Consider the following 24,946-nt stretch of genomic DNA (forward strand, 5'->3'; position numbering starts at 1 on the left):
AATAAGTTCAGTGGAAATCCAACGTTGCAACACAAGACTATAAACATTAAGACTAACAGACATAACAACCACAGTTGTGAGGAGTGTGTTGAAAGTTGTGTACATGACTCGTGACATTAAAGGAAGTCGTCACCTGATCAAACGGAAGTGAAGATTGACGTAAACAAATATATATTTACTTTAATGTGTCAAATTCACTTTAAAAAAAAAGTGTATTTGTTTCCTCTCAAAATGTCTTAATTTCTGAAAAACAACCTTATGCGAGTCAAAGCCCTGAACTGAACCAGTCATGACCCAAATCCACGCGCCGGTCAAGCACGGAACCTGATCCAGTCTCTGACCGGTCCTGCAGGCTGAGCCGCGGGTTAGCATTAGCACCGAGCTAGCATCACAGGTTCGACAGACAAACGTCACTCACCCGCGCCAGGACTGACCCAGCACCGCCCGCACCCGCAGCATGTTGATCGATCTGTGGACGAACGCAACTGACGGAACCAACACCGACCTGGTGACGGACAGCTGACGGACTGTGTGACAGAAGTTCACCCCCGGACGTAGTGAGTCCACGCCACGACGCTGATTGGCCGGACAGTTTTGGCGCTCGCTGATTGGCTGCTGAGCCTCCCACCAAAGACACGACGGGTCACGAGGTTTGCTTTGACGCGCGTGTGGAAGTAAACATGCGCCTCTTAAAAAAAAGTTGTTGACATTTCAACAACTGTTGTTTTCACACACTTTCTATTCCTTTAAAACGTTTCATTCCTTATCGTAAATTGTTTGAAAAAGTTTTAAAAAAGGGTTTAAAATCCATCTTTCATCTTAACCAGATTAAACCATTTCATCTAAATGTTTAACTTTATTGTTCTTTTTTATTTTGTGACGTCGATGGGAAGTTGCAGACGTTTGAATCCATCTATTTTTATCAGAGGGTTCAAGGTGAAAATGGAGATTCGACTGATCCGTTACATAACGTCCGGTGAGGGTTCACGAGCACGAGGGTCTCTGCGGTCAAGAGAGCCGCAACTTTACAAACAAAAGTTGCGCTTTTGTAAAGGTGTTACGGTAGTGAGGGAGAAGTCGCACGCGCAAGGATCAACGACTCCATCACTGATCGATTCTGAAAAATAATCAAAAGTGTCTTTTCTCTCAATAGAGTCCAGAGACACTTGAGACCAGAGTCTGTTCATTTTCTGCTGATCTGTTATAATTTACTGTTTATTATTTTGTTTTCTCGCAAAAATAATTCATTTATGTTTTTTTAAATAGTTTAGGTACTGACTTATGACATTCTAGTTTCTTAAAAAGCTGTTTGTGATCAATATATTTTATTATATTTCATTATAAAAAAAAATAAATCTTTAAGTTGAAGTATAAGTGAACTAAGTTTCACGTATTTTACTGTAGAAATATTGATTTATTGTCAATTTAGTACAGTTTATTAATGTCACTGTTAATCAAGCACAATACATATTAATTCTTATAAAAAGAAAATGAATAGTTGACAAAGATCTGACTTTATTTTCATGTTCAGCAGGTATTGAAGTATAAGTGAACAAAGTTTCATGTATTTTAACATGAAATGTAATTTTATGTATTTATATAAGTATTTCGGCTCGTGATCGTGACCCTCGTGAACCTGGAAGTTATGTAACGGATCAGTTGAATCTCACCTTGAACGTCTGATAAACATAGATGGATTGAACATATATTTGACTTTACATATCAATGACATAAGAATATTGATTTTTGAAGATCTCATTGAAAGTTTTTTAAATAATTGAATTCCATTATTAATATATATCAAAAGGTTGCATTTTATTTTTTTTAATAATTGCATTGATTCATTTGTATATTTGAAGGTGAAAGGTCTATTTTGATAATTAAATTAAAAAAATCGTAAATTTAAAAAATAGAAATGATTTAGTTCGATCTTGATATTCAATGTTAGATTCATTAATTTAATGCCTTTGATTGACATAATTACAAATTGTGTATAAATAATTATATAATTGAATGACTGAATATAAATTTCGAAATTTATAACATAACCTTTCATTCCTGTCGCAGAACAGCGCTTATTTCCTTGTGTATAAACATTTATTTATTTATACTTTTGAACGTTTATTTATTTGTACATTTCATCATTTATAATTATGTCATTTATCTTACACTGATTCCAGGGTTCCTCGTGAGATCGACCGCTCCATCGGCCAGAGGTCAAAAAAAGACACATACGTGACGTCAATAATTTATTAATGTGTCCTTCGACCCGTCAGTCAAACCAACAGTACATCAAAAGTGCATGTGTATATTCATGTGTTTGTGCTTGTGTGTGTGTTTGTGTGTTAGGACTTGACGAAGTCGTCCACTCCAGTGATGGTCGCCTTGCAGAAGAAACAATCCTTGTTGTTCATCAGGTGTTGGTTGATGCAGGCTCTGAGGAGACAGTTCAGATCATCAGGGGCCACATTGTTTCACCGCGACTGTTGTGAGGGGCCGTCAAGCCAGGAGACAGGAGACAAAATATGATGGAAAAACTTAAATAAAAGTACAAAAAATCACTAACATAATTAACCTTAATATAAAAAAAACACTATAAAAGAATTAATACAAAATAAATGTGTTAGTTGTCAGGAACAGGATGAGGCCCCCGGTGTCACATGACCACTCACTTGCAGGACTTGTGTAAACAGGGTTTAAAGATGGCGGAGATGGAGTGGGCGTAGCAGATGGGGCAGAGGTCGTCCTCGCAGGGCGGCTGCAGGAGACACACACGGTGTAAATTACCACGTTCCTCCCGTGAATAATTCTTATTCTTGTACAGCTTTTATTTTGAAGGACCATGCTCCAGTTCCCAGGATGCATAACTGTTTCAGGTAAAATTCTACGAGAGTTTAATGCGGTTGTATCGTTTCTGAGGTAAATAATGATCAGTCATCAATGGAGTCTGAAAATCAGGTCATGATTATATAGACGGGTCGGTTCTGGTCACTCACGGCGCTGGTGGCGGCCGCCTGCTGCGACTCCTCGGTGAGGAACGCCAACATCAGCTCCACCTTCTTCTTCTCCTCCTGGCTGATGTAGTCCGTGTCTGCAGGTGCAGGGTCACATGTCAAATGTTGAAACTATGAAGATGTTTTACAAGCTGTCAATCATTTCTCTATTTCCAGGTTGAACTTCATATATTAAATCATTGAAAAATCAAATGAGTTTAAAATAGTTTGATATAAACAACTGTATATTGAATTTAAAAGGCTATGGATTGGAAACAATTTAATTCAGAACTTTTATTTTTGAATTATTGGAATTAAAATATCAAACTCTATGTTTACAAACATTTTTCTAAAGAAAAAAAATCAATTTTGAAATTTTACTTAATTAAAATAAAGAGGTAAACCTTTCAATATACAAGTTAGGAAACAAGGAAACTAGGAACAGACGAAGAAAACTAGGAAACAAGGTAGAAATGGTTAAATGTAAAATTTTCACTTTGAATTTATTATTATTGAAATATAAAAAACTGAATACTTTTAAAATGTGTGTTGTTTTTACACAAAGAGTTTAATATCAACAATTGAATATTGAATTCATTAATGCTGAGAACATTAGAAAATAACAATTATTTTATTATTTACATTAGAATATTAAACTTAAATTAATTAATAAAGGAACTATATTTTTATTTAATTACTTTAAATGACTAATTTAAATATACAAATTATTTAATTCAATTGTTTCTAAAAATAATAAGTCAACAACAATTGACACGTGAGGTCAATACTCTGACGGCACTGAAGTGTGACGTACATGCGTGCAGTGAGAAGTGCTTCCTGTCCGTCAGAGCGTTGGCTCCGCCCACAGACGAGGGCGCGGCGGCGCTCAAGGCTCCGATGACGGGTCGAGACACGGCCGTGAGCAGCAGAGACGGAGCCGACGACTCCCCGGCCTCGCCTAGCAGGTGCTGGATGGAGTGGAGCTGGAAACACGGGTCACACAGCAGGACGGCTGCAGCCCGGAGGGTCCTACACACACACACACACACACACACACGCACACGCACACACACACACACACACGCACACCAAACGCACACACACACAACTTCAGAACCTGACCCGGTCCACTCACAGAGGGAGCAGAAACTCACCCTTGACGCTCCCCGTCCACCAGAATCTGGACCAGAATTCCAGTGACCGCCACTAGGATGGGATAATGATCCACACTCTCCAGACCTGACACACACACATAAGCACACAATAATACATACACAAATATAATCAAACACACTTTGTGAATAGGAATGTGTGTTTTACGTGTGCATGTTTTTGTGTGTGTTTTGTATGCAAGTGTGTATGTTTATGTGTGTGTGTATGTTTGTGTATATGGAATGTGTGTGTATATTAGAGTGTGTGTGTATGGTTGTGTTCGTTTGTATGTTTGTCTGTCAGTATGTGTGTGTTTTGTGTGTATGTGTGTGTTTTGTGAGTGTATGTGCACATGTTTGTGTTTTATGTGTTTATGTGTGTGTGTTTGTGTATATGTGTGTGTTCGTGGTATGTGTGTGTGTGTGTGTATGTGAGTATGTGTTTGTGTATGCAAGTATGTGTGTAGGTGTGTGTGTGTGTGTATGTAAGTATGTGTGTGTGTGTGTGTGTGTGTGTAGGTGTGTGTGTGTGTATGTAAGTATGTGTGTGTGTGTGTGTGTGTGTGTGTGTGTGTGTGTGTAGGTGTGTAGGTGTGTGTGTGTGTGTATGTAAGTATGTGTGTATGTGTGTGTGTGTGTGTGTAAGTATGTGTGTGTGTGTGTGTGTGTGTGTAAGTATGTGTGTGTGTGTGTGCGTGTATGTAAGTATGTGTGTATGTGTGTGTGTGTGTGTGTAAGTATGTGTGTGTGTGTGTGTGTGTGTGTGTGTGTGTGTGTGTGTGTGTGTGTAAGTATGTGTGTGTGTACCTGGCAGTCTCAAGTTGACCACTCGGTCAAACAGGTTCTTCTCTGCTGTCACTCTGTTCAGGACTTGGTTCAGCAGCTGTGGAGCGGAAGAGTTTGACAGTTGTTGTTCGACAGTTGTGTTACTGCTGCCGTCGCCTGTGGTTTCCATGACAACCGTTCTCTTGTACCTGAGCCAGCCGCCGCAGGAGCAGCTCCGCAGAGGGTCTGGACCAGTCCAGGAAGATCTCGGGCACCAGGGTGACCGTCATCTCCAGGACCCGCAGCAGGCTGACGGACAGGTCGAAGCACGTCGCACACACCTGAGGCAGCCAGCAGGGGGCGTTAGAATCCACACAGTGTAATCACCATGGCGACTGACAAACCTTCAACTGGCGAGTGTCGACAAAGTTCCTCTCTGGACGCTCGGCCGCCTGCTGGATCTGTGGAGCAGAGTCACGTGATCTGGCTGGAGACAGCTGCTCAACACTGGTGTGGCTAAAGGCTCTACTTTAGGGCCCATTTGGTTTCCTATCGTTAGGCTACACCCTGATCCTACTGTGTGTAAGTGTGTGTGTAAGGGTGTGTGTACCTCCTGGATCATGCCAATGAACTCGGAGAAGGCCCAGTTGAGCTGGTTGAGGACACTGTTGAGGAAGGACGCCGCCATGTCTTTGTCGCTGGTCAGCAGCTCGGCCATGTGTCTCTGCAGCAGCAGGGACGGACACGGTTCTGCAGAGACACAACTGGGTTACCCTGGAGACCCACACTCGCACATGCACCACACTCACTCTGAAGACTGGGAAGGTTTGCATCCTCGGGCTTCGTCTTCAGCAGGTGAGGAAGACGAGTGTACCTGTAGCCGAAACCACAACCCTGGAGCGCACACACACACACACACACACACACACACACACACACACACACGCACACACGCACACACGCACGCACGCACGCACACACACAAACACAAACAGAAACGCACACACACACGCGCACACACACACACGCACACACACACACACACAAACACAAACGCACACACACACGCACACACGCGCACACACACAAACAAACACAAACACGCACACACACGCACACACACACAAACACGCACGCACACAAACACAAACACACACGCGCGCACACACAAACACAAACACACACGCGCACACAAACATACACAAACACGCAGACACACGGAGGCACAAACACAAACACAAACACACACGCGCACACAAACATACACAAACACGCAGACACAGGGAGGCACAAACACAAAGTTTGTTTCCATGACTCCTAAACAACATCAGAGTGCAGGTTGCACAGTAGGGTCAAAGGTCATCTTACCCTCCACAGTCGAACCAGGATCCAGTTAGTCTGGGCCCACGGTCTCTGCTCGTAAGGTGCCAGCAGGTTCCTCATCATGGCCACTCGCCTGAGACACACACACGAGGGACATGGGTGTTTACACACACAAATATATGTACACAAACAACAACATTCATGAATACAGACAACTCAAACGTACAACCACACACACAAACACACACAATTACAGACACACACATAAATAAAGAAACACACAAATACATATATACACATACACACACAATACAGACACACACAAAAAATAAGACACACACACAAATACATATATATATATATTTACACAAATAGATACAGACACACACATACATACACACACACAAATACAGTTCCACACAAATCAACACTCACTGCTCCTCTGAAATTCGCTCCACAGCTCTGAGGGATTGTGGGTAACACACGTAGCTGGCCAGAGCTTGCATCAGAGAATCTTTGATATCTGCAGGAACGAGAAGAAAGAGTTGTGTTTGTATGTGTGTTTGTGTTTATATATGTGTGTTATTTGCACGTGTGTGTTTGTGTTCATAAGTATTACCTTACCTTACATATGTATTTTTATGCATGTGTGTGTGTTTGTGTTTATATGCATGTGTGTGTTTGTGTTAACATGCATGTGTGTGTTTGCGTTTACATAGGTGTGTTTGTATTTATATCTGCGTGTTTATATGCATGTGTGTGTGTTTGTGTTTATATGCATGTGTGTGTTTGTGTTAACATGCATGTGTGTGTTTGCGTTTACATAGGTGTGTTTGTATTTATATCTGCGTGTTTATATGCATGTGTGTGTGTTTGTGTTTATATGCATGTGTGTGTTTGTGTTAACATGCATGTGTGTGTTTGCGTTTACATAGGTGTGTTTGTATTTATATCTGCGTGTTTATATGCATGTGTGTGTGTTTGTGTTTATATGCATGTGTGTGTTTGTGTTAACATGCATGTGTGTGTTTGCGTTTACATAGGTGTGTTTGTATTTATATCTGCGTGTTTATATGCATGTGTGTGTGTTTGTGTTTACATATGGGTGTTTATATGTATGTGCGTCTTTGTGTTTACATGCATTTGTGTGTTTGTGTTCATAAGCCGGTGTGTGTTTGTGTTTACATATGTGTGTTTGTATTTATATATGTTTGCTTATATGCATGTGTTTGTTTGTGTTTACATATGCGAGTTTGTGTTTATATGCATTTGTGTGTTTGTGTTCATATGTGTGTTTGTGTTTATATATGTGTGCTTGTGTTTATATGCATGTGTGTGTTTGTGTTCATATATGTGTTTGTGTGTTTATATGCATATGTGTGTTTGTGTTTATATGTTTGTGCATGTGTTTATATGTATGTGTGTGTTTATATGTATGTGTGTGTTTGTGTTTATATGCATGTTTGTGTTTATGTGTGTGTGCGTGTGTTTACATGTATGTGTGTGTTTGTGTTTATATGCATGTTTGTGTTTATGTGTGTGTGCGTGTGTTTATATGTATGTGTGTGTTTTTAGTTTATATGCATGTTTGTGTTTATGTGTGTGTGCGTGTGTTTATATGTATGTGTGTGTGTAAGTGTTTGTGTGTACCTGTGCCAACGATGCGTGGGTCAGCGAAGTGTTTCGCTAGAATGGCTGCTAGTCTTGTCAGAGTTTCTTCGTATCCTGGAGAGAAAGCATGGATCAGCCAGAACATTATGACCACCTGCCTCATATTCCCTTTGCACGACTACACGGCTGCTGTAGTGACATCATGTGAGCTGCAGGGGGCGGCTCTGAGGCCGCTAGAGAAGCTCCATAGAGTGTTCTTCCCTCGACTGCCCTCTGCTGGAACCCACCTGGCAGCTCGTCCATGCTGTTGGCCGGGCTGAAGTAGTTCTTCAGGGCGCTGTAGGCGTTCATGGCCACGTTGAGGTAGAACTCCGGGGTGAAGGCAAACAAGGATCCGGTGGCGTCGGCGTGCTCGATGGTGCGGATGCAGACGCACAGCAGCCAGTAGACGTCCAGCATCTTCTCCTGTCAGAGGTCAGAGGTCAGAGGTCAGAGTTAAGAGCCAGCAGGGTCAGTCGGGGGGGGCTACTGACCTTGGAGTAGATGGTGGCGTTAATCCAGGCGAGCCTCCGACTCAGATGATTGAGCTTCTCCGAGAAAACCTTCTGACTCTTCTGAAGCTCGTCCAGGATGTCGGCGCGCTGCACCAACACATAAGTAAGTAAGTAAGTAAGTAGTAAGTAAGTAAGTAAGTAAGTAAGTAAGTAATGAAGTAACATGACATGAAGCTACTGAAGGAACTCCAAGGGTTTACTCCTGGTACTCACTCTGGCAGGGCAGCGGGCGATCTTCTCATCTGTGTCCTTCAGGGCTATAGCGTACTCATGCACGTCGTCTGATACAACCACCATCTACACACACACACACACAGTGTAAATGTGTGAGTGGGATTGTGCGTGTTTGTTTTTGCATATGTGTTTGTGTGAGTGACTGCATGTGTGAGGGTGTGAGTGAGTGTGAGCAGCATGTGTGTCTGAGAGTGTGTATTTGTGTGCAAGTGTGTTCGCATGTGTGAGTGTGTGTGTGTTTGCATGTGTGTATATAAGTGTGACCGTTTGTGTATATGTGTGAACGTGTGTGCATGTGTGTACATGTGTTCACGTGTGTGTGTGTGTGTGTGTGTGTGTGTGTGTGTGTGTGTGTGTGTGTGTGCATGTGATCGTGTGTGTAAATGTGGGACCGTGTGTGCGTGTGTGTATATGTTTGTGCATATGTGCTCGTGTGTATATGTGTGACTTGTGTGTGCGTGTGTGTGCGTGTGTGTCTATATGTGTGATCGTGTGTGTATGTGTGGGACCGTGTGTGCGTGTGTGTGATCATGTGTGCACCTGTGTGTGTTCATGTGTGTGCATGTGTGTGTGTATATCTGTGAACGTGTGTGAATGTGTGTATATGTTTGACTGTGTGTTCATGTGTGCATGTGTGCGTGCATGTGTGCGTGCATGTGTGTGTGCATGTGTGTGATCGTGTGTTCATGTGTGTGCATGTGTGTGTGCATGTGTGTTATCATGTGTTCATGTGTGTGCATGTTTGCGTGCATGTGTGTGTGCATGTGTGTGCATGTGTGTGCATGTGTGTGCATGTGTGTGTGTATATCTGTGAACGTGTGTGAATGTGTGTATATGTTTGACTGTGTGTTCATGTGTGCATGTGTGCGTGCATGTGTGCGTGCATGTGTGTGTGCATGTGTGTGATCGTGTGTTCATGTGTGTGCATGTGTGTGTGCATGTGTGTGATCGTGTGTTCATGTGTGTGCATGTTTGCGTGCATGTGTGTGTGCATGTGTGTGCATGTGTGTGCATGTGTGTGCATGTGTGTGCATGAGTGCATGTGTGTGTGCATGTGTGTGTTCATGTGTGTGCATGTTTGCGTGCATGTGCGTGCATGTGTGTGTGTGTGTGCATGTGATCGTGTGTGTAAATGTGGGACCGTGTGTGCGTGTGTGTATATGTTTGTGCATATGTGCTCGTGTGTATATGTGTGACTTGTGTGTGCGTGTGTGTGCGTGTGTGTCTATATGTGTGATCGTGTGTGTATGTGTGGGACCGTGTGTGCGTGTGTGTGATCATGTGTGCACCTGTGTGTGTTCATGTGTGTGCATGTGTGTGTGTATATCTGTGAACGTGTGTGAATGTGTGTATATGTTTGACTGTGTGTTCATGTGTGCATGTGTGCGTGCATGTGTGCGTGCATGTGTGTGTGCATGTGTGTGATCGTGTGTTCATGTGTGTGCATGTGTGTGTGCATGTGTGTTATCATGTGTTCATGTGTGTGCATGTTTGCGTGCATGTGTGTGTGCATGTGTGTGCATGTGTGTGCATGTGTGTGCATGTGTGTGCATGTGTGTGTGTATATCTGTGAACGTGTGTGAATGTGTGTATATGTTTGACTGTGTGTTCATGTGTGCATGTGTGCGTGCATGTGTGCGTGCATGTGTGTGTGCATGTGTGTGATCGTGTGTTCATGTGTGTGCATGTGTGTGTGCATGTGTGTGATCGTGTGTTCATGTGTGTGCATGTTTGCGTGCATGTGTGTGTGCATGTGTGTGCATGTGTGTGCATGTGTGTGCATGTGTGTGCATGAGTGCATGTGTGTGTGCATGTGTGTGTTCATGTGTGTGCATGTTTGCGTGCATGTGCGTGCATGTGTGTGTGTGTGTGCATGTGATCGTGTGTGTAAATGTGGGACCGTGTGTGCGTGTGTGTATATGTTTGTGCATATGTGCTCGTGTGTATATGTGTGACTTGTGTGTGCGTGTGTGTGCGTGTGTGTCTATATGTGTGATCGTGTGTGTATGTGTGGGACCGTGTGTGCGTGTGTGTGATCATGTGTGCACCTGTGTGTGTTCATGTGTGTGCATGTGTGTGTGTATATCTGTGAACGTGTGTGAATGTGTGTATATGTTTGACTGTGTGTTCATGTGTGCATGTGTGCGTGCATGTGTGCGTGCATGTGTGTGTGCATGTGTGTGATCGTGTGTTCATGTGTGTGCATGTGTGTGTGCATGTGTGTGATCATGTGTTCATGTGTGTGCATGTTTGCGTGCATGTGTGTGTGCATGTGTGTGCATGTGTGTGCATGTGTGTGCATGTGTGTGCATGTGTGTGTGTATATCTGTGAACGTGTGTATATGTTTGACTGTGTGTTCATGTGTGCATGTGTGCGTGCATGTGTGCGTGCATGTGTGTGTGCATGTGTGTGATCGTGTGTTCATGTGTGTGCATGTGTGTGTGCATGTGTGTGATCGTGTGTTCATGTGTGTGCATGTTTGCGTGCATGTGTGTGTGCATGTGTGTGCATGTGTGTGCATGTGTGTGCATGTGTGTGCATGTGTGTGCATGTGTGTTCATGAGTGCATGTGTGTGTGCATGTGTGTGTTCATGTGTGTGCATGTTTGCGTGCATGTGCGTGCATGTGTGTATGTGTGTGTGCATGTGTGTGTGCATGTGTGTGTTCATGTGTGTGCATGTTTGCGTGCATGTACTGCATGTGTGTGCATGTGTGTTCATGAGTGCATGTGTGTGTGCATGTGTGTGTGCATGTGTGTGCATGTGTGTGCATGTGTGTGCGCATGTGTGTGCATGTGTGTTCATGAGTGCATGTGTGTGTGCATGTGTGTGCATGTGTGCGTGCATGTGTGTGCATGTGTGTGCATGTGTGTGCATGTGTGTGTGCATGTGTGTGCATGTGTGTGTTCATGTGTGTGTGGTTGACTCTCACCTTGCCCAGCTGCTGGTGGACACTGAGGTTGTACATCATCACGAGACCGTCTATCAGCTCCAGCAGAGACTTCTGGGTAACTCGAGGATCTGCTCCCTCCACCAGTCGCCCCAGCAACAGTCCATCATTGTTACCGTGACAACCTTCAACTGGGCGAGAAAGACGATCAACGACCACCTTCGTATCGACCCCTCAACACCCCGACACTCACTGTCCTCTTCTGTGCGCTGCTCCACAGCCAGTGTTCGGACCTTCACCCTCTCAGGCGGGGTCAGAGGTCGTCTCGGGGTCATCAGGCTGACCGCAGCGGTGCTGAGGAAACGATTGGTTCGACCCAGAGTGGGAGAACTTAACCAACTGGGTCGAGCCAGCGCTGCACCCGCAGACGCTCCAAACGGTCTCTGATTGTGTGAAAGAGGATAAGAATGAACACACACACACACACACACACACATTATACACTCATACATGCTCACACACACATACAAACACAAATGTTAACATATCCAACACCTACACATATTCAAACACAGGTACACACAAATACAAACCTGCATACATACACACCCAGGCACATAGGTGCGCACACAAACACACAGAGATGTACACACAATCACAAAAAAACAGGTGCACACACAGACACACACTTGTTCACACACATGTACACACACACAGACACACACAAACATGTACATACAGACACACACAAACATGTACACACAGACACACACACGTACACACAGATACACATACACATGCACACACAGATACACACAAGGACACATGCACACCAGTACACACATGCACACATATACACACAGATACACACAAGGACACATTCACACCAGTACACACATACACATGCACACTTGTACACACATATACATGTACACACGTACACAGATACACACAAGGACACATGCACACCAGTACACACATACACACAAACATGTACACACAGACACACACACGTACACACAGATACACAGATACACACAAGGACACATGCACACCAGTACACACATACACATGTACACACATACACATGTACACACAGACATACACATGTAGAGAAGGACACTTGCACACCAGTACACACACATTTGTACACCCAGACACATGTACACACATAAACATATACACACACGTGTACACATAGGCATAAAGACACAGGCACATGTAAAAAGACACACATTTGTACACACAACAGAGACACACAGACACACACGTGTACACATAGGATAAAGACACAGGCACATTTAAAAAGACACACATTTGTACACACACAGAGACACACAGACACACATTTGTACACACACACACACACACACACGTACACACAGACACACACGTGTACACCCAGACACACACAGACACACACGTGTACACACAGACACACACGTGTACACCCAGACACACACAGACACACACGTGTACACACAGACACACACACAGACACACACGTGTACACCCAGACACACACAGACACACACAGACACACACGTACACACACGTGTACACACAGACACACACGTGTACACACAGACACACACAGACACACACAGACACACAGGTACACACAGACACACACAGACACACACAGACACACACATGTACACATGTACACACAGACACACACAGACACACACGTGTACACACAGACACACACAGACACACACGTGTACACACAGACACACACACAGACACACACGTACACACACGTACACACAAGTGTACACACTCTCTCCGTCTCACCTGTGTGGCTCCGCTCTCCTCGTCTTCATCGAGGTCGTCCATGGATGTGTTCTGGATCTCTGCCGGGTCGATGACGATGTTAGCTTTGCTGGCGAGGTCATCTGAGGAGGAGACGGGGTCAGAAGACGAGACGCTCAAGAAGCTGCTCACACCTTTCAGGGTCTTCTTGAGGTGGGACAGCAGCCCCCCCAGTCTCTGCAGGTCAAAGTAGTCCACCTTCCCGTTGTAGAAGAGCTGAGGAGCCACGTAGGCGTCTGCGGGGACACGACACCGTGAGTGAAGGTCGCTCCACTCACCTGAGGACCATCTGAGGACCATCTGAGGACCATCTGAGGACCATCTGAGGACCATCTGTGGACCATCTTACCTTCACTGCTGCAGCTGCTTGGACTCTTCCTGGTGCCGTCGTCCCAGCAGAGCCGCACCGCTGTGATGAGGCGGTGCAGGAAACACACCATGTACTCGGGGGGACACAACACTGTGGGGTGCTGGAGACACACACACACACACACACACACACACACACACACACACACACACACATAGATTACACAGGTGAGTGTGTGTGGATGTGTGTGTTCTTTATGGACGTACATCAGTGGAATCATTAAAATGACCAATAAAATGTGGATAAAAGATTTTACACATATTTTAATTCCAATAATAACATGTTATGTTTTAAAGATGCAATATTTGACACATGTTAACATTTTAAATACAATATAAAAATGTTGACACTATTATATCAAAATAATTATATTTAAATTAAGAAAAATATTGAATTTAGAAAATTCGTTTTTTTACTTTGGGATTCGAATATCAAACTTTATGAGTAAAATGTTTTTATTCATTTTGACACCATTATACCAAAAATACATATTGAATTTAAAAGGCTGTGAATGAATAAATATTGAATTTAGACATTTTAATTTTGAATTATTGGAAATAGAATATTTAATTCTATCTATAAAACGAAATTAATTCATTTTCAAATAGTAGTTGTTTTCTTTAAAACAAATTCTTAAAAAAACAAAATCAACCTTTCGACATAGAATTTATTTAATTAATTTATAAAAATAAAAAGAGGAAGTAAATAAGTAAGTAAGTAAGTAATTTTTATTTATATAGCGCTTTTCGAGACCAGGGTCACAAAGCGCTTAGACAATCAAAACAATACTCAAAAAAGTACATACTTTAAAGATCAAGATAATACTGAGAACAACACAGGAGTTCGAGAAATTCAAGGAAAAGCCTGAACAAATAGAAACGTCTTATTATTATTGTAAAGCACATTTGAAAAGTGACCCTACAAACGTCCTTCCATACTCACCCCTCTGTGACTTGCGTTGTCCTGAAGAAACTTCCTGAACTTGTTCAAGAAGATGTATCGCGACGCCTCCCCCTGCTGGTGGACAGAAGCAACGCATCAGCGCCACCTCCCTCCTCGCCGCTCGCCGCTCGCCACTCACCGTGCTCTTGTCCCTGCAGTTGAGCAGCAGCCTCAGGATCTGAACCTGCAGCTCCTCCACCACTGTCACACAGAGGTCAAAAGGTCACGCCAGGGTCAAGTAGGGGGGAACACGGCACTGACCTTCGATCCTCTTCTTGAGCCTCTGACAGCCGCGCTCGTACGCTCGCCGCCGCACGCGCTCCTCGGCGCTCTCGTCCTTCTGCTCGCGCTCGTCTCGGCCCTGCAGAGGAGCAGAGTCTGGACTCCGGACGCGTCCCTCACGCCTCGGACTCACCTCCTTGTCGAAGTGCGTCGGCCACCAGGTGGTGGTGATGAGCTCCTCCAGCCCCGCCTCCTTCACGCGCAGCGGCGTCTTGATGTAGAAGAAGACCACGAAGTGCAGGGCGTCGAAGGTGGGATCAGTTAAAGTCCGTCACTCGCTCACAGACGCTGACTGTACGGATCTGACCAAGGATATAGAACGCTGGACAGAAGGAACTTCCGGGAGCGCTCGTGTCTCAGGATGGCCGTGGTCAGACGCAGGTAGTGGATCTGAAACAGAAGATGAAGATGATGAAGATGATGATGATGATGATGATGATGATGATGATGAAGGTGATGGTGATGATGGTGAAGATGAAGGTGATGGTGATGAAGATGATGAAGATGATGAAGATGAAGATGATGAAGATTATGAGGATGATGATGATGATGAAGATGATGAAGAAGATGAAGATGAAGGTTATGAAGATGAAGGTTATGAAGATGATGAAGATGATGAAGATGAAGATGAAGAAGATGATGAAGATGATGATGATGAAGACGAAGGATATGAAGTTGATGAAGATGATGAAGATGAAGATCATGATGATGATGATGAAGATGAAGGTTATGAAGATGATGAAGATGATGAAGATGAAGATCATGATGATGATGATGATGATGATGATGAAGATGATGAAGACTATGATGAAGATGATGAAGATGATGAAGATGAAGATGAAGATGAAGATGAAGATGAAGATGAAGATGAAGATGAAGATGAAGATGAAGATGATGATGACAGTTGGATTTGCACTGACCTGGAAGCCGAGGTCGGGAATGATGGGAGAGAAGCGATACGCTCTCAGGAGTGACATCATCAGCTGCTTCAAACACTCGCTGACCTCATAGTCCTGGACACACACACGCGCACACACACACGCACACACACACACACGGTTACACAATCCTTCAGCGGGTCATGTGACCTTCTTTTACCTCCATGAGCAGCCAGAAAATGTCCAGCAGCTGCTGGATCAGTGGGTGTTCGTCCACCGATCCGCCTCCTTCCAGGATTCCCAACAGGAAGTTCATCAGCACGTCCTCCACCAGGTAGACTTTACACTGACACCACAGCCAGAGTGTGAGTGAGATTGTTAAGGTGTTCATCTTTGTGTACTCATGTGTTCATCTTTGTGTACTCATGTGTTCATCTTTGTGTACTCAAGTGTTCATCTTTGTGTACTCATGTGTTCATCTTTGTGTACTCAAGTGTTCATCTTTGTGTACTCATGTGTTCATCTTTGTGTACTCATGTTTTCATCTGTGTGTACTCATGTTTTCATCTGTGTGTACTCACATTTTCATCTGTGTGTACTCATGTTTTCACCTGTGTGTACTCATGTTTTCATCTGTGTGTACTCATGTGTTCATCTTTGTGTACTCATGTTTTCATCTGTGTGTACTCACATTTTCATCTGTGTGTACTCATGTTTTCATCTGTGTGTACTCACGTTTTCATCTTTGTGTACTCATGTTTTCAGCTGTGTGTGTTCATCTGTGTGTGTTCATCTCTTTGTTCATGTATTCATCTCCGTGTGTTCATGTGTTCATCTCTGTGTTCATCTGTGTGTGTTCATCTCTCTGTGTTTATCTGTGTGTGTTTATCTCTGTGTTCATGTGTTCATCTCTGTGTTTATCTGTGTGTGTTTATCTCTGTGTATTCATGTGTTCATCTCTGTGTATTCATGTGTTCATCTCTGTTTATTCATGTGTTCATCTCTGTATTCATCTGTATGTGTTATTAATCTCCGCTTGTTATAAGTGTCTTAATCTCTGTGTGTTCATGTGTCCATTTATATTGTTCTCTGTGTGGCTGTTGATCTAGCTTGTGTGTGTGTGTGTTCGTGTGTGTGTGTGTGTGTTCGTGTGTGTGTGTGTTTGTGTGTGTGTCTGTGTGTGTTTGTGTGTGTGTGTGTGTATTTGTGTATGTGTACATGTGTGTGCATGTGTGTGCATGTGTGTGTGTCTCTTAATTCACCATCAGAGGAGCGAATTGGTTGAAGATGTGAGCCAGTGTGATCAGAACCGTCGGGTCCCCATGAAGTCTCCAGGCTGAGCAGTCTCTCTCCAGGAGTCTTTCCTCCTGCACACGCACACAAACACACACACATGCTTGAGAGACAGTATCCTCACACTCTGACCGGGGAACCCGCCCCTGCAACCTGGATGTCGGTGCTGGTTCTGATGATGTTCTTGATGAAACTCAGCAGCTTGTGTGCCTTCAGCAGGTCGGAGGACGGGGGGTTCTGGAGCGGCTGGTATCCTTCGGCGGGGTACGTGTCACGGGTCAAGGAAAGAGCTGTGTGTGGGGGGGGGGGGGGGGGTCCTACAGACGCGGCGCTCAAGGATATCTGAGAGGTCGGCTGCCGAAGTTGAACGCCACAGATTCCTTGAAGGACAAACTGATGGCGGGAAAGTAGGCGAAGCCCGGCCCGGTCTTGATGTCGGTGAAGGCCGTGCCCAGAGACTGTCCGTTCCTACACACACACACACACACACACACACACACACACAGGTAGGGGTTTGACTCGTCATCGTCGGGTGAGTGGGTGGGTGGGTGAGTGAGTGAGTGGGTGAGTGTACTTACAGGCAGAAGGTGATGGTGGCCTCGTCCAGGTCGATCAGGCAGCTGACCACGTCTCCAGCAGCCCATGACTGGACACAGAGTGTGTGAGTTGAGTTCTACACACACACACACACACCTCGGCTCACCTTCCCGTAGTTGGTCGTCGTCACGTTCCACTTGCGGACTCTGTTTCCGTCGTATGCAAATGAGTCCGGAGTATCTCCGACGCCCTCCTGAGACAGAAGCAGAGAACAGCAGTTTTGACGTGTTCACAGAAGTGTGTGTGAGTGTGTGTGTGTGTGTGTGTGTGTACCTCTTGATTAAAGTGACAGTTGAGAGTACACCATCCGATCTGCATCAGACCCTGAGAGGAGATAAGAACCTCATATGCCCATTTTCCTGTGGAGACATTTTTTATCATCATCATCATCTTCATCATCATCATTATCTTAATTATCATTGTTAACTTCAACCTCTTCTTCTTATTCACAATCAGCATCCACATCCCCATCATCATCATCATCATCATCACTATCATCATCATCATCACCATCGTCATCTTTATCATCATCATCGTCTTTATCATCATCATCATCATCATCTTCATCATCATCACCGTCATCGTCTTTATCATCATCATCGTCTTTATTATCACCATCATCACCATCCTCATCGTCAACTTTATCATCATCATCATCATCGTCTTTATCATCTTTATCATCATCATCATCATCATCTTTATCATCATCTTCATCTTCATCGTCTTTATCATCATCATCATCGTCTTTTTAATCACCATCATCATCATCATCATCATTACTATCATCATCATCGTCTTTATCATCTTTATCATCATCATCTTCATCATCTTCATCATCATCATCATCATCGTCTTTTTAATCAACATCATCATCATCATCGTCTTCATCATCATTATCACTATCATCATCATCATCATCGTCTTTTTTATCATCATCATCATCATCATCATTATCATCATCATCATCATCGTCTTTTTAATCACCATCACCATCATCATCTTCACCATCACCATCACCATCACCATCACCATCATCGTCTTTATGATCATCATCGTCATCATCATCATCACCATCAGCATCATCATCATCGTCACCATCATCACCATCACCATCACCATCCTCATCATCATCATCGTCTTTATCATCATCATCGTCATCATCACCATCATCATCATCGTCTTTATGATCATCATCGTCATCATCATCATCATCATCATCATCATCACCATCACCATCATCATCATCACCATCACCATCATCATCATCACCATCAGCATCATCATCATCGCCACCATCATCATCATCATCATCATCATCATCATCATCATCATCATCATCATCACCATCATCACCATCATCACCATCACCATCAGCATCATCATCGCCACCATCATCATCATCATCATCATCCTCACACAGAGTCATTACAGTGAACACACACCTTTGTACACGCAGGTCGTTGCTCTGATGGAGCTGAAGTTGCTGTGACCGATGACCTGTAGATACAAGACCAGTGTTCAGGACGTCGTGGGAGAATCAGTGGAGAGTCTTTTAGATGTTTACCCCAAGAAGATCATCATCTACAAACAAGAGTCCTTCGAATCCGCTGGTGTGGTCCAGTACCACCGGCTGTGGACCCAAACGGCCCTCTGGCTGGTCTGGACAGATAACAAGTGCACACACAGACACAGACACACACACACACACACACACACGCACATACAGAGACACACACAAAGGGTCAGTGTGAAGGTTCTGGTACTGGTTTTGATGACCCAGTCACTGACCCTGGTCTGGTTCTACAGCCTCATCTTCAGACAGGAGCTGCTCCAGGTGAGAATCCAGGTTCTGGAAACTGAGCGTCTTCCTGAAGTAGATCACAGGTCATCATTTCTCCCAGGATTCAAGGCTGTATGTCATGACCTACTCTGAGTGTCTCACTGTCACATGACCCACATCAAGAGGCAGCGGGGCAGGCCCGGGTTATTAATACCGCAGATGTAATTTGAAGTTCCCTGCAGCTGCTAGCTGAAGGATTCTATGACCGAGTGGCTGAACCCTGACGATGTTGTTTTAATTAAACTTTCAGTGTTTGTCTTGTTACGAAGAGACAATATTGTACATAAATATTGTGTGTTTGGTGATAGTTGTCGTCACTGCATTAACTTACGTCTTGTTTTCTTCACACAATGAAGGTCCAGTGACAACAATATTTGGTTCTGAGACAGGAAAGCAACAACCCGGAGCAGGTGTTTACCTGAGAGAGGGTGGGACGGCGCCCCCGCTGGAAGGGAAGACATGGTGCAGGTAGTCGCTCAGAAGCTTCTCATTCAGGATTCCTGATGTTAGCAGAAGAAAACATCAACATTAGGAGCTCAAACACACTGTAACATGAATAGCATGAAGAAACGTGTAAACAGACACTTGTAGAGAGTTCCTGAAAAGATAAACATGTTGTTTACCTGTCCCTCGAGGCTTCTCAGATGACACACGGATGTCCCGCCGGCTCAATGACGAAACAACTTTGGAGTTCATGATGACTGACAGATGTCACCTAAAGAACAGAGTAACCAGTGTTACGCTCTTATTACACAGTTACTACACTGTGCTACACTGTTTTTACACTGTTATCATACTTTTGCTACACATTTACTACACTGCTCCAAAAACATTTACTACACTGTTACTATACTGCTGCTACACCATTACTAAACCGCTTCTAAGCTGTTACTACACTGCTTCTATACTGATGTAACAGTGTTACTACACTGGTGCTACACAGTTACTGCACTACTGCTATATTGCTAATACACTGCTGTAACACTGTTACTACACTGGTGCTACACAGTTACTGCACTACAGCTATATTGTTAATACACTGCTGTAACACTGTTACTACACTGGTACTACACAGTTACTGCACTACTGCTATATTGCTAATACACTGCTGTAACACTGTTACTACACTGGTGCTACACAGTTACTGCACTACAGCTATATTGTTAATACACTGCTGTAACACTGTTACTACACTGGTGCTACACAGTTACTGCACTACAGCTATATTGTTAATACACTGCTGTAACACTGTTACTACACTGGTGCTACACAGTTACTGCACTACAGCTATATTGTTAATACACTGCTGTAACACTGTTACTACACTGGTGCTACACAGTTACTGCACTACTGCTATATTGTTAATACACTGCTGTAACACTGTTACTACACTGGTGCTACACAGTTACTGCACTACTGCTATATTGCTAATACACTGCTGTAACACTGTTACTACACTGGTGCTACACAGTTACTGCACTACATCTATATTGTTAATACACTGCTGTAACACTGTTACTACACTGGTGCTACACAGTTACTGCACTACTGCTATATTGTTAATACACTGCTGTAACACTGTTACTACACTGGTGCTACACAGTTACTGCACTACTGCTATATTGCTAATACACTGCTGTAACACTGTTACTACACTGGTGCTACACAGTTACTGCACTACAGCTATATTGTTAATACACTGCTGTAACACTGTTACTACACTGGTGCTACACAGTTACTGCAATACTGCTATATTGCTAATACACTGCTGTAACACTGTTACTACACTGGTGCTACACAGTTACTGCACTACAGCTATATTGTTAATACACTGCTGTAACACGGTTACTACACTGGTGCTACACAGTTACTGCACTACTGCTATATTGTTAATACACTGCTGTAACACTGTTACTACACTGGTGCTACACAGTTACTGCACTACTGCTATATTGCTAATACACTGCTGTAACACTGTTACTACACTGGTGCTACACAGTTACTGCACTACAGCTATATTGTTAATACACTGCTGTAACACTGTTACTACACTGGTGCTACACAGTTACTGCAATACTGCTATATTGCTAATACACTGCTGTAACACTGTTACTACACTGGTGCTACACAGTTACTGCACTACAGCTATATTGTTAATACACTGCTGTAACACTGTTACTACACTGGTGCTACACAGTTACTGCACTACTGCTATATTGTTAATACACTGCTGTAACACTGTTACTACACTGGTGCTACACAGTTACTTCACTACTGCTATGTTGTTAATACACTGCTGTAACACTGTTACTACACTGGTGCTACACAGTTACTGCACTACTGCTATATTGCTAATACACTGCTGTAACACTGTTACTACACTGGTGCTACACAGTTACTGCACTACTGCTATATTGTTAATACACTGCTGTAACACTGTTACTACACTGGTGCTACACAGTTACTGCACTACTGCTATATTGTTAATACACTGCTGTAACACTGTTACTACACTGGTGCTACACAGTTACTGCACTACTGCTATATTGCTAATACACTGCTGTAACACTGTTACTACACTGGTGCTACACAGTTACTGCACTACAGCTATATTGTTAATACACTGCTGTAACACTGTTACTACACTGGTGCTACACAGTTACTGCAATACTGCTATATTGCTAATACACTGCTGTAACACTGTTACTACACTGGTGCTACACAGTTACTGCACTACAGCTATATTGTTAATACACTGCTGTAACACGGTTACTACACTGGTGCTACACAGTTACTGCACTACTGCTATATTGTTAATACACTGCTGTAACACTGTTACTACACTGGTGCTACACAGTTACTGCACTACTGCTATATTGCTAATACACTGCTGTAACACTGTTACTACACTGGTGCTACACAGTTACTGCACTACAGCTATATTGTTAATACACTGCTGTAACACTGTTACTACACTGGTGCTACACAGTTACTGCAATACTGCTATATTGCTAATACACTGCTGTAACACTGTTACTACACTGGTGCTACACAGTTACTGCACTACAGCTATATTGTTAATACACTGCTGTAACACTGTTACTACACTGGTGCTACACAGTTACTGCACTACTGCTATATTGTTAATACACTGCTGTAACACTGTTACTACACTGGTGCTACACAGTTACTTCACTACTGCTATGTTGTTAATACACTGCTGTAACACTGTTACTACACTGGTGCTACACAGTTACTGCACTACAGCTATATTGTTAATACACTGCTGTAACACTGTTACTACACTGGTGCTACACAGTTACTGCACTACTGCTATATTGTTAATACACTGCTGTAACACTGTTACTACACTGGTGCTACACAGTTACTACACTAATGTTACACCAATACTACACTGTCGCCTGGAGAACATAATGACTGACAGATGTCACCCAAGAACCCATGCACACTAAAATACAATACACAGCTTTTACGTTACACTGTTACACGTTTGCTACTACACTGTTCTTCGGGTACACGTTCTAAAACTATACTTTAGTAATGGTCCAGCTATACGCTGACAGGTGAACGTGGTAGTACTGTAGTACTCGTACTGTCACTCTGGTGTCCTCTCCTGCATCACGTCAGTATACAAAGATGTTCCGGGTCATCTGGTTTCTAAGCTCTACTACAAAAGTACAATAGTACAATAGTACTTGTACCACAAGTGTATTTACAACCGTCAGTCCTAAAACGAATGTTATGAACGGACTGTTGTTAGCATGTTAGCCTCCCGCTCGTTTCATGCAAGTCATCTGGCGATAGATCACCTGGCGCAGGTTTGTCCTGGTTCTGGTCCTCTGGTCCGGCTCGTCAGTCACAAGAAGAGACTCCCTACCAAACCCAGGTGGACCTCCCGGTCCTCGGGGTTCGAACGCGGGCGAAAAAACGATCCCGAATCGGATCACGTAGATCAACTCGACGGTTCCGGTCGACAAGCGTACGAAAGGTTCGGTCGACCTAGAACATGGTCCCGTGGTTGATAGTCATAGTCAGGTTCCGTCTGAAGCGAACTGGGTCGAGAACACAGCAGAATACAGTACAGCTCTCCCCGCTACGGAACCTCGGAACGGACAAAAGTCTCCGCGCAGAAGTTTTAAATCGTGATGTCATTTTCATGCGCAGAACCACTGTGTCAAACTTGGCGCTGCTGATCCTCATCCACGCCCCTGGGACCCAACCGAACCAGAGGAACCAGCACCGTCTGTAAATGTTGATTTCACGCCAGAACCGTAGTCTTCCACCTGTCAATCACTCGACATGAATAAAGGCAGAGTTTGACACCTGATCTCTCATGAGTGACGCTGACGCCTTTAAACCTAAAATTAAACCTTAAATAGGAATAAAATCTGACTAAGATGTTGTGAACGACACTATGTTTAAAATTACAATATACATTTTTATTTTTCATCTGTGCAATATGATCATATTATTCACAAAGTGTTTCAAATCAGTATATTTATGTTATTGGTAATAAAGTATGTTTATTTAGACACTTTTTCTCCTTATTCAATGTTTCATTCAAATGAAGGTGTATGTCTGTCCTGCAGTTTTTAATACCGCGGTTTAACTCATGTTCTTAGAAAGAAAGCGTTTGTTTTGGTGACATCTCTCAAACCCTTGCGGGAGCCAAGGTCTCAAGCAGGCAAGTTCCATTGCAGATCAATTGAATATACTTGGATAATGGTTAAGTTAAAGTGATAGTTCAGCCAAAAATTCAAGCTTCACCCATTTTCTACCCACTGTAGTCCTTTGACTGGAAGTGCTCACAATTTTACCTGGAGACCCTGGTCTAGAAAAGCGCTATACAAATAAAAATTACTTACTTACTTAATTCCTGTCTGTGTAGCATGTTAGCCTTTAAGCTAATGCTACAAACAAGCTTAAAATATTTGATACTTTTTTATTTTTTTCCAGAACAATTCAAATAAAAGAGAAACGTTACAGTCGAGCAGTATGAAGGTATTTGGATGTTTTTAAGTGTCTTCTTGGATGAAGATGACGACTAAGACAACTCAGCTCCAGTCACTACATTGAAATTAACAAACCTTTTTTTGTCTATAACTCTAAAAAAGTACAGATTACTCTGAAAATATGACTAACCATTTTATTGCATTTTATCTGAAGATCGGCCCATGAAAATAATGCCAACATTATACCTGTGTGTAGTGCAAAAAGCATTGGGGACCACTGCTTTAACTCATCACCCCGTAACACACGTTTTTTTTTAAAGAATACAAAGTATTTTTGCAGAATGCTACATTTGCTAGCTTAGCTACTTGCTTCAATGCTAGCTGCAATTACCTACTTAGTTACTTACAAAGAAATGATTAAGAAAGTAGGTGATT

The 24,946-nt window shown here is 43.3% G+C and overlaps 2 protein-coding genes across 2 annotated transcripts in view; both read right to left on the reverse strand.

Annotated features, from left to right (window-relative positions):
- Positions 1 to 556, reverse strand: part of aldh4a1 (aldehyde dehydrogenase 4 family, member A1) — a gene marked incomplete in the record, with an annotated part of 5,638 nt that extends 5,082 nt beyond the window's left edge. The window contains 1 exon segment of the mRNA XM_087801403.1: positions 419 to 556. Coding sequence (XP_087657529.1) covers positions 419 to 459 — 41 coding nt within the window.
- Positions 557 to 2,236: 1,680 nt separating this feature from the next.
- Positions 2,237 to 23,772, reverse strand: rnf123 (ring finger protein 123). Its single transcript, XM_087800660.1, has 40 exons — positions 23,369 to 23,772; positions 20,162 to 20,253; positions 19,957 to 20,038; positions 19,487 to 19,566; positions 19,263 to 19,357; positions 19,141 to 19,195; positions 17,972 to 18,057; positions 17,805 to 17,891; positions 17,680 to 17,747; positions 17,444 to 17,569; positions 17,255 to 17,369; positions 17,071 to 17,175; positions 16,029 to 16,154; positions 15,851 to 15,943; positions 15,247 to 15,320; positions 15,064 to 15,181; positions 14,910 to 15,009; positions 14,788 to 14,849; positions 14,649 to 14,723; positions 13,686 to 13,806; positions 13,471 to 13,572; positions 13,319 to 13,419; positions 11,775 to 11,964; positions 11,564 to 11,712; positions 8,611 to 8,694; positions 8,377 to 8,484; positions 8,131 to 8,308; positions 7,883 to 7,957; positions 6,668 to 6,755; positions 6,278 to 6,365; positions 5,719 to 5,803; positions 5,520 to 5,659; positions 5,314 to 5,370; positions 5,119 to 5,250; positions 4,952 to 5,027; positions 4,148 to 4,232; positions 3,808 to 4,022; positions 2,997 to 3,091; positions 2,673 to 2,758; positions 2,237 to 2,436 (listed from the first exon to the last, which is right to left on the reverse strand). Exons 2-40 carry the CDS (start codon positions 20,232 to 20,234, stop codon positions 2,346 to 2,348), a joined length of 3,966 nt encoding a protein of 1,321 aa, XP_087656786.1. The 5' UTR covers positions 20,235 to 20,253; positions 23,369 to 23,772; the 3' UTR covers positions 2,237 to 2,345.
- Positions 23,773 to 24,946: the final 1,174 nt, after the last annotated feature.

The sequence above is a fragment of the Callionymus lyra genome, chromosome 10 (assembly GCF_982586985.1).
Source record: "Callionymus lyra chromosome 10, fCalLyr1.hap1.1, whole genome shotgun sequence".
In the NCBI taxonomy this organism is placed as follows: Eukaryota; Metazoa; Chordata; class Actinopteri; order Syngnathiformes; family Callionymidae; genus Callionymus; species Callionymus lyra.